At 36.4% G+C, this 15,766-nt stretch overlaps 1 protein-coding gene across 1 annotated transcript in view; it reads right to left on the bottom strand.

Annotated features, from left to right (window-relative positions):
- The window catches only part of man1a1 (mannosidase, alpha, class 1A, member 1), a 142,675-nt gene that overhangs the window by 92,773 nt on the left and 34,136 nt on the right, over positions 1-15,766 (bottom strand). Inside the window, exon 2 of the mRNA XM_077247081.1 lies at positions 13,771-13,867. Coding sequence (XP_077103196.1) covers positions 13,771-13,867 — 97 coding nt within the window. The remainder of the gene's footprint in view (positions 1-13,770; positions 13,868-15,766) is intronic.

The raw sequence follows: 15,766 nt of genomic DNA, 5'->3' as shown, positions 1-15,766 counted from the left end.
TTAGACGGTGAGAAGTTTTTGAACAGGAACCCCCCAAGATGGTGTCAGGAGAAAAACATGAGAAATGACTCAGTTGGGTTTAAAGCATTGTGGGAGATGCAAGCATGCCATGCCCCCCTCATTTCCACTCATCTCAGTAGAAGAGGACCACAACGAGGTATCAAAAGAAACAGGAAGAGGAAACGGGATGTGGTGACCACCAGACAAAACACCATAAAAATGTGCAAAGTGCCCTTGCTCTGGTTCTTACAGGAACACTGTTCTTTACACAGAACAGTTCTTGAGGTGCTGTTAAATGGCACCACCATAAAAGGTCCAGTTTTATGGTCTAACGTGACTTTTTCAACTCAGACTACTTTGGTTTAAAGTCATTTTTCTACCTTACAACCCTACTCCCTAAATAAAAATCACTGGTTACCGTAGGCTACACTTTGTAAAAGCCAGGAAAACAGACAAGGATGAGGCCGTATCATGATGAACTACAATACAGGAGTACAAAAACATAACCGTTGGAAATTCAACCAGTAAAGGTGAAAATTCTGAAGCCAGAGAATGAAGGCATATGCATATATATATATATATATATATATATATATATATATATATATATATATATATATATATACACACACACACACTGTATATATATATCAGGGTTTCCGTTGTGCGGTAATTACCAGACATTGGCCGGTAAAAAAATTAAATGTCTGACAAAATTAAATCTCTGCGGTCAAATTGTACGATTAAAATTGCCTAATAATCCCGCCCCCCTAACACAATCTGAATTTGAGAATAAGCCTAAAATGTATAAAGCAAAAATACACCGATCTTTGGCTATGTTATAAATATAAAGGAGCAGGCTCTACCATTTGAAAGTTATGAAACAACATCGCATACTGCATTTCAAATAAAGCGCACGCCTAAAACGGCTGTAATACAGACCTAAACAACGAACAATTGAGAGAGACGTTTAAAATATGGACAGGCCCAGGCAGACTAGCCTTTAAAGCTTTTTCCAGAGGCCAGACGATGGTGAATCAGGAACATCTCTAATCCGCGCACTCGTACAGTTTTTTTTTCTCTCATCAAAACTGAATAGCCTATGTTCCTCACTGGTTACAGTCTATATCAAGCAGGGACAAGTTTGTGTGCACTTTATTCTGTGATTTCACCTGAATGAATAGAGAGTCTCCGCAACGGCGGTAGATTGAAACGCGCGTCCGAGTGAAGATTGGGAAACTCGCGCAGCGCGTCGTCCATGCAACTGATAGCAGCGGACACGGGCGCTCAGATTGATTTAAAAAACAACAGATTTTAGCAATAGATCTCATATTTAATAGCAAACTAAATCAATGATCTGCTAGTTAAATGGAGATGTTTTATTTATTTGTATTAGGTACATCCGTGCCTCAATGTTTCAAAAAGTGAATGTGTGTGAAACCATAGTAAAAAACAATTGGCGTTGATTGACGCCAATCGGACGTTCATGTTTTTTTTCCGTCTAATTGAAAGTTAAGCTAATAATAACAACATGTTGCATTCTATACGGCCTTTATTATGTCATTTTTTAAGTTACATAGACAGCCTCCAGTTTTCCTCAATTTGACTGATTAAGAGGCGATATTTGACCGGCATATCATCAAAATGTCCGTAAAACGAAACCTCTGCCATTTTTCTAGCACCATTTTTCTAGCGGAAACTCTGATTGATATATATATATATATATATATATATATATATATATATTAGTGCTGTCAATCGATTAAAATTTTTAATCTAATTAATTACATACTCTGTAATTAATTAATCTAAATTAATCGCATACACAATCTTACAATGTTTACATGGTACAATTTCAGGTAAGCTACGTTTTTATTATTATTGCTTGACACAAATTTCACGATTTCAATTTAATTTAATTATTGTGATTTGTAGGGCTGCAACAACTAATCGATAAAATCGATTATAATCGATTATGAAAATCGTTGTCAACGAATGTCATTATCGATTAGTTGGTCTGCTTACGTCACGGGGAGCGTTTACTGGTACGCACACACACGCAAGGTCTCTCTCCCTCAGGCGCTCTGCCGAGCGCGCGCGCTACACGGTTTGGAGCAGTCTCTTCTGTCTCGCATGCGCGCTCTTGCTTGCGCGCTCTAGATTTCGGGAGTTTGAACTAATTCGCGGGCATCAGGGAGCCGCAATCAATATGCGGGAGACTCCCGGGACTTCCGGGATCTTGGGATGTCTGTATTTTGTCTCGAGCATCAGGTTGCGCAATCAGTTCGCTCGCAATGTAAGTGATGGATTAAAATAGCGCTACCGCAGAAATAGGTTAAATTAAAACGGTCTTTACAAAGCGAAGCACTAAATATAAAGGCAGTTAATAACAGCAGCAGTAAAATATTGTTTTTTAGTCACTGTACTCAGTGGTTTTCAGCGAATGCTTGTGCACTAATGCATAATTTCTCCTGTCCTTTACTCAAGCCTGTTAGCTTGCTGGGTAACGTTACCTCCATTCCGTTCTCTTTTTATAGAATTTGTCTACTAAGTTTTAATTGTTTTTCAAACGCGATCTACTGCGGCTCTACATTCACACAATTGTTTTCAGTCTTTCTATATTTATTTAATCAATTTATCCTAGTGATTTGATGCAATATTGACTCATTTGGATAAATATTAGGTACACAAGATAGGCATTCATTTTTCTCAAGAAAAAAAATCTCACCCAATGCTGTAAAAATACAGAGAGCCATATCAGCTGGTAGTAGCCTATTTAAGGTTAAAAATAGCTCAAATTAAATATAATGCGTGTTTATTACAAATAACAACTTTGATATAAGTAAAAATATAATCCATACGTAATATACTAGTAGGCTACATAAATTTTGAAAAATACTCTCTATAGCTCTTTTTTTATAGCCAACTATAACATGCTATAGGTCATGAAATGGCTTGAGGTAACTTAGGGCTAAATGTTATGTGACATAATTGTTCTCCAGCTGTTTTATTGACCTCTTTTCGCGGTTGAAAAACACTGATTGATCGAGGAATATACATTTCGGTAAGTTTTAGGCTGCCCTACTGTATCTTTCAACATTGGTCATTCGTGTTTATTACTATTAGCTAGAATTGATCGGTTCACGTGCCGCTATAGGGATCTGTCATGTCACATTTACAAGCCCCAAAACGGTATTGTTTGATTTTCGTGATAAAATTAACAGAATCTGAGAGCTGAGATTTTTTTAATATCATAAGTAACGTGCTCTGTCTTGTCTGTTTCCGTGTCCTCTCTTTGGTGCGCGATTTTTCTGTGCGTGAGAAAATGGTTGTGTGACGTGAGAGCGTGTGAAAAGTTACAACACACACACACACACACAAGCGCGCTTTCTCTCAGACACACTCGCCGACTCACGCACACACTCCTGGATGCTTTGCATTGATGTGGTACTTTAGAGTTTGACGAACTCCGTTTGTTAAAAGTAAATGTTCCAAACAATGATCCAAGCAGCGCGTTCTTGTCTCCCTCCTTCTTTTTACACGAACGCTAGAACGGCTCCGCAAAGGTCAAAACGGAATGGATTAATCTGCGTTATTTTTTTTAACGCGTTATTTCTTCTCAGATTAATTAATCGAAATTAACGCGTTATTTTGACAGCCCTAATATATATATATATATATATATACATATATATATATATATATATACATATATATATATATACACACAGACACACACACATACATACACACGAGAAACTCGAAAAATGTGAATGTCGTGCAACAGTTCATGTAGTTCAGTAATTCAAATTAAAGGGTGAACTATATTTATATATTTAGTATATATAACTATATACATATGCATGATTATACTTTTCAGAGGGCAGACATTTCTGTATTTAACATCTTTTTTTTTATTTTTTTCATGTAATATTCAAATTTTCTGAGATATTGAATTTGGGGTTTTCATAAGCCATAATCATCAAAATTATAACGTTTGCATAATATTCAAATGTATGCGAGTATGTGTGTGTGTGTGTGTGTGTGTGTGTGTATAATATATATATATATATATACACACACATTATATGTACATATACACAAACATAAATAATCATATATAATACAAATATGTATATAAATACATAAATCATCACAGCTAAATATAAATTAAAAAAGTTCTAAATGCAGGTCACAGTATTACAATGCAAGGTGCTATTTGTTCCTGATAAATATGAAATATTACTTTCTCTGTGGCAAGTTGTAAAGCTATTAGAATGAGTATGGCTATGAGTACACAAGTGTAACCAGTGTAACTAAGTTTTTACAGCTCACATTCTGCTTAAGCCAAAGATTTCCATATACCTTAAACACAAAACTCCGCGCATAAGATGCAAAGAGTAAGCAAATATTGGTGTCCTATGCAGAAACGAAGCAAATCAAAATCTCCTTCAAGGCAGAAACTGCACTGTAGGTGAAAGGACAGCATATCTGTGCACTGCAACAAGGCCCTCGAGGACACACACCCCAGTGAGGAAGTGTGAGAAGGTCATAAATCACTTCACTATGAAGCTTTCCAATACAGCTCTCGGTTAGACATTCACGTCCCAAAAGCTTTCCCCTACATGACTGGTTTTACCCTCTGAATGCTGACCCAAATCAGGAATATACAATAATATCCGCAGGGAAGTCCACTGCACAGGTTTAGGAGAGACTCTTAGGCACTATACACAGACCTTATCAATTCCAATTACACTGGTAAATTACAAACCAGGCACTTAATGACCTGATAAAGCCATCCACCATCATGAATCGCTGAACCTGATGAGAGCATGTTGTAACCCTTAGGTTAGAGGTGATAGGATACCAGCCAGCTTGTCTTTCAATACAAAGACTGGATCTTATCAACGCTTTACCTCTTGAGAAGGTTGTGGATCGAAGACGATAACAATCCAACGTCGAAAGTGCAATCAACTATTGAACCATCTTCCACCCCAGTGCATGCAATGGTTTAATCAATGAGACCAACAACTGGCCAATCTAAAGCAGGGAAAAAACAAACAAGACACGAGCAGTAATGTTTGACGGTAACAATCACGTGTTGGAGCTCATCTCAGCAAGGCCTGTATAACAGATGGTCGCTCATTTGGGATCTGAAAGAAAGCCATTACCAGAAGAGAACCTCCTGGAAACGGTATTATCGAGATGAAGGTTGACCCCCAGAGCTATTTGGCAGGGAATTGACATTGGCAGCATCTACAAGGTGGTACAATCCTGCCTGTTATTCTGGGCTGACAGATACTAGACAGTAATTCAGAGAACATCATCTGGCAGGGCATTTTGAAAAGAAATGAACATTTGAACACCACAGAAAATAGTAAAACATGGGACACAAAGCCCAAAAAGCTAATTTAATAACACACCGACTTCTCAGTCAAACTCAGTATATAAATAGTATATCTAATAAACAGGAGTCAAGAATATGTTGATTAAAGCAGTTTCAATTTACATCTGATTACTTAATTTGCTCATATTTATATTAATCTTCTTAAAATAAATTAGTTAAATACATATTTAAAAACTAGCATTGAGAAATGTAAATAAATAATAAAATAAAATAGCTATGGGTTTCAGGAAAAGCCTGTCATACTAGTTGAACGTTAATCCTCACAAACATTTATCACACATAATAGTTATGATTCTTGGCATATTTCATCAAAATAAAAAAAAATATTATAATAATAGCAGTCCAATTAATCAGTTGACTCAGTAATCGATCTGAAAGATCCCATTAGGGCTGCAACAACTAATCAATAAATTCGATTATAATCGATTATGAAAATCGTTGTCAACGAATGTCATTATCGATTAGTTGGTCTGCTTACGTCACGGGGAGCGTTTACTGGTACGCACACACACGCAAGGTCTCTCTCCCTCAGGCGCTCTGCCGAGCGCGCGCGCTACACGGTTTGGAGCAGTCTCTTCTGTCTCGCATGCGCGCTCTTGCTTGCGCGCTCTAGATTTCGGGAGTTTGAACTAATTCGCGGGCATCAGGGAGCCGCAATCAATATGCGGGAGACTCCCGGGACTTCCGGGATGTCTGTATTTTGTCTCGAGCATCAGGTTGCGCAATCAGTTCGCTCGCAACGTAAGTGATGGATTAAAATAGCGCTACCGCAGAAATAGGTTAAATTAAAACGGTCTTTACAAAGCGAAGCACTAAATATAAAGGCAGTTAATAACAGCAGCAGTAAAATATTGTTTTTTAGTCACTGTACTCAGTGGTTTTCAGCGAATGCTTGTGCACTAATGCATAATTTCTCCTGTCCTTTACTCAAGCCTGTTAGCTTGCTGGGTAACGTTACCTCCATTCCGTTCTCTTTTTATAGCATTTGTCTACTAAGTTTTAATTGTTTTTCAAACGCGATCTACTGCGGCTCTACATTCACACAATTGTTTTCAGTCTTTCTATATTTATTTAATCAATTGATCCTTATATTATTCTTTTATATATTATATATAATATATATTATATTCTTTATCCTTATATTCCTTATATATAATTAATTTTAAATAAAAATTAAATGAATTATATATTTTAGATGTTTTTAGTTTGTTTTTAGTTCAGATATTCACATCTGAACAACATGTCTGTGTAAATTTGTTTTAACAAAAATTGTGTTAAAACATAATATGTTGGATATCATTTTTTTAACAATAATCATGTTTCTCAACTTGCCATCAGCAATTATCATTAAAAACAATGCAAATATTGATATTAGTAAAACTCAATGTGTGGCTTTTGCACTTTTTAAAGTACACTTTTACACATAAATACCCTGATTTACGGTTTTATTTAGTTATAATAAAAAAAAAATCTAATTTAATTTCTATCCGATTAATCGATTAATCGAAAAAATAATCGTCCGATTAATCGATTATCAAAATAATCGTTAGTTGCAGCCCTAGATCCCATGACTCACTTCTTCCATGTCTATTCTAAAAACTTGCATTAGTAAAATAAACTTGCTAAAAAAAAGAAAGAATTAAAAAAGAATTAGCTCACAAATCAGACATCGCTGATTTTGCTGTTCATTTGATTGTGCATGCAACCAGTGAGAACAACAAAGTTGTATTGTCTATTTACTGTCCTATATTTTCCTTTGTCCTGTGGTTCTCAATATATTCAATTCAGACTGCAAGCTCACAACAAAAAAACTAAAATAATAATAAATAGTTTTGCTGCTGGGTTGTAGATACAACAGAAGGGTAATGCCACTACTGAATACAGACAGTAAACAATTATCTCCTCTAGTGACTGCTGCAATGAGGAAATGCAGTAAATAAACAGACTTTATCAGTGAACTCAGAGGACTGACACAATCTCTAGTCAGTGCTTCTAAAGCAAAATACATCACTTCAAATATAAGATTAGACTGGTGATTACAGCTGAAACAAGAAGACTCGTGTTGCTCAGCAAGACGCTGTTTGTAAGCACATCTCCAACAGCAGGAACTCCTCGAGCCTGCTGTGACACTGGACGATAGGCAACAAACAGAAACACAGATGAGACAAGCCAATGGCCATCACAACAATGCCATGATTGTGGTAAAATTCAGTCTGGAGGATATTCATGGCTGAACATGCAAACACCGCTGCAACAAAGCTGTCTGCATCCTAAAAGCATCCGAGCATTTAGTACCAAAGATGCTCCGATTTGTGTTTGCCAGCCGGCATTAAACACTGCAAACATTACCATCATTCCTCTTAACAGATGGGAGTTTCTTCAACTATATTTTAGGTCTCAGAGGTTGATTTCTAGGAAAACTAACAGATTGAAGCTTTTTTTCTTGTTTATTGAAGGTCACATTAAAATCTGAGACATTATAAAAGCAGGAGACGGTTCACTCGTATAAGAATGAATGGGAGAAATTGCTGCTCGCAATATTGCACGTGCAGTCGTGTCTTACATTTAAAAAAACAAAGTCTTTTTCAAAGCGACACTGTCTGTTTAATTACTCTAAAACGCATGGACATTAACTGAGCAAGCTTGCTTGATTTAAGCTAAACTTGTACTTGACTTTATTTATATAAAATAAAATAAATGTAAAAAAAAAATAATAATTTAAAAAAAACACGTTTGAGCCACTGCAAAAGCCATGAGCACAACACGTCCATTCAGCATGTTAACATAAAAAAAAATCTTCACCGAAAATCCATCATGAAAATGTAACATTTTTAAAACTATGGTTATCTTGATAAATATTCAGGAATTACTAATGTGAAAATAATTATTAAATATGTTTACACAAATTATGACCATCACACAATTTTACAGCTAATACAATTCTAAAAATATTGTATTTTGTAATGCATCATAATTTAAAGTTAAAACGGTAATGTGTTTTACTTTTTAATATGTATATACATATATATATATACATATATATATATACATATATATATATATATATATATATATATATATATATGAGAATTATAAATGATTCTGCTAATCAAAAGCTAGTGTAGCAAAAAGCAAGCAATCTGAAGCAAGAGTAGAAAAAGTTCTGCTTCCTAACAAAGACTATTCATTTAAATTCAGAGGTTCTCTCTATAGAACAAAAACCCAGCGCCTCTTCTGACCCATGCCCCAAACACACAGCTAAGCATATAACTTGTGTTGGGTCATTAATATGAGTGTGGCTATATACTGACAGAACATCATGGTTCAGGAGCCACTGTGTTAAATGAGCACACAAGGGCTTCGAGCAGGACTGACGTGTTCTTCCTCTTCCCTACCACTTATCGATGCTCTTCTACACTTTCAAAAGATTGTGATGGTTTTTTTATGCTTTTTATTTTATTTTTTCATGTCAGGGACCATCACAGATCGGTTTCATTCACTGTTGGGAAATTATTTCCAAATCACAATCTTTTCCCTGTGCGTTTTATTAGAGTAAGTGGCAAGTAGAGTGACAAGCACACACATTCGGGAACTGCAGACAGTTCATACTGTACCTGAGCGGCTTCATTAGCCAAGGCATTGTCTCAGTCCCTGCTGGTTTCTTCTGCTCCTGTCCTGTGCACAGATGATTGGCACATGGAACAGATTGGCCAGTATTTAGTGTGATGGAATCAGCTTTGTGAGATACGAAGACACTCAAAAACTTTCAAAACATTCTCTAGGAACAAATTTCCTAAGCAGTGTTGCATGAGCAAAACGAGTGCCGCTGTACGAAAGATAAGATTATGCATAATCTGGTCTTAAAAAGCAGCAAACACTGACAAGGAGAGTGATACAAACAGTAGATTATATTGAATTTTGCATTTGAGGTTCAAGCATTCCATGGGTATCAAACCCATGATCGTGGCGTTTCCAGTGCAAAGCTCTACTGTTTGAGGTCAGCCAATCAAATCAGAGAATAACTATTCTACATGATAAACATTTATATTTTTCCTGTACATCAAAGTATGATTTTATCGTGCAGTGAAATGTAAAAAAAAAACAAAAAAACTTCTTCATTAGAAAGAAAATAATGTTCTAATTCAATGATTTTCCATTTAAATTATTCTACCAATTAAGCCCATATAGCTAATTTTTTAGGGACGCACCGATATGAAAATGTTGACCGATACCGATAACTCTTTGTATTTGAAAGCCAATTACCGATACATTGGCCGATAAATCTAAATCCAAATTTTTATATAATTTTTGAGAGCCTGATTACAAAACAAAAGTTTCACCATTAAAAGTAATGACCTAAGAACAATGTTCTCTATTATGCAGCTAATAGTTATATGACAGCACTGCACATGTTGCATTTAACTGTATTTTCCTTTTTGAAGTGATTTTAATCATTTTTGTTGTTTATAGGCTTTAATGTATCAGCCAAATATTCTCATCGGGCAGATAATGATAACATTTAAAAAAAAATTAACATATATTAGCCGATACCAATAGGGTGGCCGATATAGCGTGCATCCCTACCATTTTTAACAAACAATTTAAACAAATGTTACCTAAAAATCATACTGTTAAAATGACAATTAAGAGTAATCAGGTCTGCACAATTTGGAAGAAAAATGACATATGCACTAAACTTTTTAGACGATGCGATGGCAGTAAACAATACAATAAACTTCAATTTAACATTATTTTCAAACTTTTTGAAAAATGTGTGCCGATAGAGCATGCGATAAACTTTAATCAGTCATTGATTTCAATTATTTGAATTATATTTCATCACTAACACCCCATTCTCTTTTACAGCATTCTCCTTGCTTCTATCCAAGACTATAATGTGGATTCAATGTGTGAAATATTCAAACTCACTCTAATCCACAGATTCTGAGGCCTTAATGATTTTTTTTCATGGTTGGTTAAACATAATTCATCAGAAATTGCCATATACTGCACAAGATTTAATGAACTTTAATGCAACTGAGGTCAAATTCATAAAAAAAATACCCATACCTCATCTTTGCGTATGCGGCATGCAATGGCACAGAATACGTTTATAAAAACACGTGTCAATAATCTCACACATCCTGAACACACAATCAGGCATAATGTTTTGACTAAGCACTTCCATATGACTTGACTTCAGCCTGTTTTTTCTCTGCGAGCTAAAGCCCTGTGGGTTGTAAAGTGGCTGTTCTTGTGACCGCCCCAGTGATCAGGATTTCCAGGGAGGTCTTACTCTGTGTCGGTGTGTGTGATCCGATCGGCCGGTATCAGCAGCTCACATCTCACTGAGAAACGCGATCTAGAAAAGCACAAAACAGCCATTCCAGCTGCCTGGTCAGGTACAAAAACCCTGACCAGCATATTCCAGATAGTCTTTTATTCAGAGCCAACGTACCATTACCCCAACCTCTACATTTATAATGGAAAACCCTGCCAGACAAAACACAGCAATGGTTGAGCATGTGTTCAGTGGTCTCCTGTGTCCCATGGGGCCAACCTTACAATTTGAGAAATTGACAAGCACTCAAAACTGCCTGGAAACGCACGGCACAACAGAAAAGGCAAAAAAAAAAGAGAGGTAATAGTGTGTTCGAGAGCTGTCAGGCTTTGACTGACATGGGAGTCTTTTAAAACGCACGCATACGTCTGAGTCTGTAGGGCACGTGAGGATGTGAAGAGTGTGACGTACTTCTTGCCAGATTATTATTCTGATTGTGTGAGCTAAATAAATTAAGACTGTATATTCTACTGGCAAGTCCAAAGCAAAATTATGGAGGTTAATCAAATGCGTGTTGTAAATCCCCGGCCTGCCCTCCAGCTGAGTGCCAATTGACTATGTGGGGTTTACAACGCAGGACGTCTGATGAATGTTTCATAACACTCTCAGTCTCGATCCTGCAAAACACTGATGTGCATGAAACAAGATTCAGAGAACTCAATTAATTGAGAGGATATGAATCGGGAAATTATTTGTAAGGTCAAACCCCACATTTTTATTCAATAGTGATGCACAAAAAATGTATCTGTACCTGAAAAGTATTATTTTTAATTAGACTCGGTTTGGAATCAAATAAATTACATATTTTCCTAAGTGATCACTACATGATCATCTAATATTGTTTAAAAAAAACATATTGTGGAAAAAATATTTATGGAATTTTTGCACTGGGAACCAATTAAATACAAACTCAATTTGCAATTGTGTTTACATTTTGATCGCAACATGATTAATTAAAAAACTATGGCATTTTTGGCCAATAATTTTCCATGAATGAATTGGGGATGAACGGGGAATGGGGAACGGGGATGAATGGGGATGAATGGGGAATTCATGAACATCCCCATGAATTGGGGATGAAATTTTAGTGCATCATTAATTTTCATCCGTAAGACAGACCAGATACAGTAAGCTTTCAGCCTGGAAAATCTGAGAAATTGCATGACACCCTGCAAAAGTTTTAAAATGCCCAAGGTTTCAAGGGGAGGTTTTGGACAACATTTTAGTATAAATCCTTATCATTTGCAATGACTTTGCATTGACAAGGATCAACAAAATCTATGAAAACATATTAAATAAATAAATAAATAAATAAATAAATAAATAATGAATGATTTGAGAACAAAGAAAATACTAGTGTTATTTATGCAGGATTTATAAACTCTTAGAATTTGTTGGCTAAAATTAATTGTTAAATCAATCAGTGACGCAATAAAAGTGTGCCAACCCAAAAGTCTACTATAAAATCCAAAAATCAGTTCAAATTTAACCCAGTAGTCAGGAATCAAAGCTGCCAACAGTCATGTATACACTACCTTTATTATCTGTGAAATTTTTTGTTCTTGAATGACAATTGCAAGTTACATAAATACTTATTTCTTGGAATAAATGCATTAAATGCTGATATTTTGTAGAGTGTTTCCAAACTTTCTGAGTGCGTTTCCAATTCCAAACTTTTGGAACGCACAGTAAAATTTTTGAGAGGAGCTAAACAACGCATACTACAATACCTAGGTAGTACAACAGTGTGATATAATGTGTTGTTGATGCATCCTCTTGAGTTATTGATGTAGATTACAAACCTCACTGAAAGATGGACAGGCCTTCATGAATTATTCAAGAATTAGTATGCCCACTCACAACCTGTGCTTTTCAGCTTCAAAATAGAAATGGGTCAAGATGGTGACGGGCAAAAGCAGCACAACAACATTTCTTTAGAGGGAAGGAAAACACAATGCGTAAACGAAGAGGATCAAGGTTTCATGAAACTAAATTTGTGTTATGTGACCATGCTATTCCAACCCAATGCAGTCAGAAATGGTTTTGTTTGTCTTCTTGATAGCAGAAATAGACCTAGACGGAGCTTGTGAAGTGAGACGGACCAGAGAGAAATCAAAAGCCTTTTTGATAGAGGTCACCTAACCACCTGTGCAGCTTTGATTGACAGTTCTGACTGCTTACCAATTTACTGTGGAGATGTGAAGCTGTACATGCACGAATCATATGCTGCGTCCCAATTCGCCTACTTATACTACGCCCTAAAAGTATGAACTCTTTTTGTGAAGAAAAAAAGTATATACTTTTGAGTGTGTAGCAAAATAGTAGGCAAGCTTTGGGACATACTACGTCGTCATCTTTAACATACAGCTCTATCGCGTGCATCCTGTCACCGTAAACTGCCCTGTCAATCATCTCGTCACAGTTAAAATCCTCCATTCAATCTAATATAATATAATTTCTTACCGTTTCGGAGAGAAATGTTGTTGCACGTTCACCTACCAGTCGCGGTCTTTCATGCGGAGACTCTCAATCTCCTCATGTGTTTGCAATTCGAATGTAATGATGCATTTAAAAGTTAATGGCTAAACGTATCTTTACAAAAGTTCACAATGCTGCTGCAGATGCAATAAAATGTAGACAACATTGAATAAATACATTTTCGTCAGGTTAGATACTGACAATTAATCACTCAAACCCCTTTACCAAACCTCTACATAACCGCCGGACTCGCGCGTCTTCCATGTCTGTAGTTTTTTTTAAACACTTTTCACTCGTGTTTGTAGTTCTAACCGAATCCTCGTCCAACGCGCGATGGGTTGTGGGCAATATTAGCCGTTAGCGCGCGCATCGATCTGCACTTCGGATTCTGACCGGATATAGTAGACCATCCGGGTCTCTTTGGAACACTCATTTCAACAGACTACCATTTGGGACGTACTAATTCTATTTTCGAATACTATTTAGGACGGATAGTATGCGAATTGGGACGCAGCAATAGTTTCAGAGTCAGAGAGACACTCACCAAACAAATTGCTGGAGTGGCCTTGCTTGGAGACGGGACGCAGCTCGTTGGAGCCCCAGGCGTAGCGCTTGTAATTATCCCAAGCGAACTGCATCATCTGAGGAGAGAGTGACAGATGAAGAGGTTACCTTTAGGTTAATTTCCTTATTGCAAAGGTAAAACATCACAAAAATGATTTTTGCAAACACAACTGAATCACGGTTCAGGAACGTTAAATGAATATGTTAATATTTAACATACTAGGCATTGGGCTAATCAAGGATCAATATCATTAATTCATTTGATTAAATTGAAAGTTGAAATACTTAATGGATCCACTTCGGCACAAGTGAGCAGTGCAGAGGCACTTCATTAATGGAGGGAAATCTCAATGCTTGCATGCCTTGGGTATGAATAACTGGATACAATTGGGTTGCTGGAACATGGTATTTTAGGACCTACAATATATATAGAACTCAAACTAGAACTATATATATATATATCAAACTAAAAATGGCGTACTTGTAGTTGAATCCGCTTATTCAAACACACGTATTGAAAACATACACAAGCCAGATTTACAACAAATGACTAAAATCTTAGACCACATAAACACATCAGAATATATCTCCACATGATCGATACAATACAAAGTCACTGTACGAGACAACACAAGTAAAAATAGCATGTCCCGTTTGAGTCATGAAATGGTTAATTGCATAATATATTCATCTTTTGGATTTGAATTTTGAAGCCAACCTCACTTAAACATCACAGGATTTGTCCATGCACTACAGCAGTGTCTTATAATTATTCATGAGACTGCATGACCACATCCTATGAAAAGGTCCTGCCTCATTATTATACATGATATTTTCCTAATGCCAGCATTTAAACACTCTAGCGCTTCACTGCTACCATGCTGAAGCGTGGATCACGAGAGTCTGTTAGCATGAAACCCCGTCGATGCGGACAAAGCAACAGGTTTTCAATCAATGATTGACTACTTTGGAATATAATATGGGAGAGTTTTTATATTTATGGAGGTCTTTGAACGGATCATACCACTTGTAAATAAATGTTGCGTAATAGTGATTAAAAATGCAAAGTACATTCACATTTGTCAATGTAAAATAAAGATGTTAACTGTTTCACACATTTGATTGTGTAATATAAATGTGCTTGAAGCTTACAACACATTTGTAAGAACCTCTGAAACTCCATTAAAGCAATTTACCTTTGTTAGTTTTCTAAAACTGCACAAGACACTAAGGAAAAGAGCAAACAAAAATTTTGCAAATCGCTGTATAGATCAATATTCCAACAATACAAAAAAAAAAAGCAGCAGAACATAACGAGATGCCATTTTTTCTTTTCACTCCGTTTGGCCAAATAAACATTTTATTGTATTTTTGTTTATTTAAAGCAATTAATTCTTTAGTCGGAAGAGGGAAAAAGCAGCTGCAGTATTTACTAATGATGTATGCTGTGTTGAGGAACCAAAGACAAGCAGAACTCATTATTCACTGTGACAGGATGGCGCTGATGATCCCAGAGAAACAGTGATTGGAGAAGGATGAAATGTCCTCAGTAATTTTTTGTCCATTAAATAATCTACTTCCAGCTCATTCATTCTAAAACTCACAAGAGAGTGTTTTTAGTCCATAGTATTCTCACTCCCCAGGGGTGCCAGTTAGCAGGGCAAGAGAAACAGACCTGCTGTTCTCCCGGAGAGCGTCAGATGGAAAGAAAGCTCTTGACACACACACACACACACACACACACCCTTTTGCCTGGATAAAGTCATTTGCAACCTCGCCAGTCTCCGAATGAAATCGGATCAGTTTATCAACTGCTGGCCTAACTTTTAAGTGTGTGCTAATCATATAACTCTCTTTCAAAGATAGCCACTCAACACCAAAGACACTGGCTGAAAAAGAAAAGATAAAAGAAGTGGAAACAAACGTCTTTAGCTGAGGACTCCAGGCTGGAGATAAGCAGATAGACAGCGCTGTCC

This window comes from Siphateles boraxobius, unplaced genomic scaffold, assembly GCF_051911475.1.
Source record: "Siphateles boraxobius isolate OS27281-9 unplaced genomic scaffold, OSU_SipBor_1 105, whole genome shotgun sequence".
Classification (NCBI taxonomy): domain Eukaryota; kingdom Metazoa; phylum Chordata; class Actinopteri; order Cypriniformes; family Leuciscidae; genus Siphateles; species Siphateles boraxobius.
Note: the sequence above shows the minus strand (reverse complement) of the source record. Positions and strands in the feature narration are given on the sequence as shown.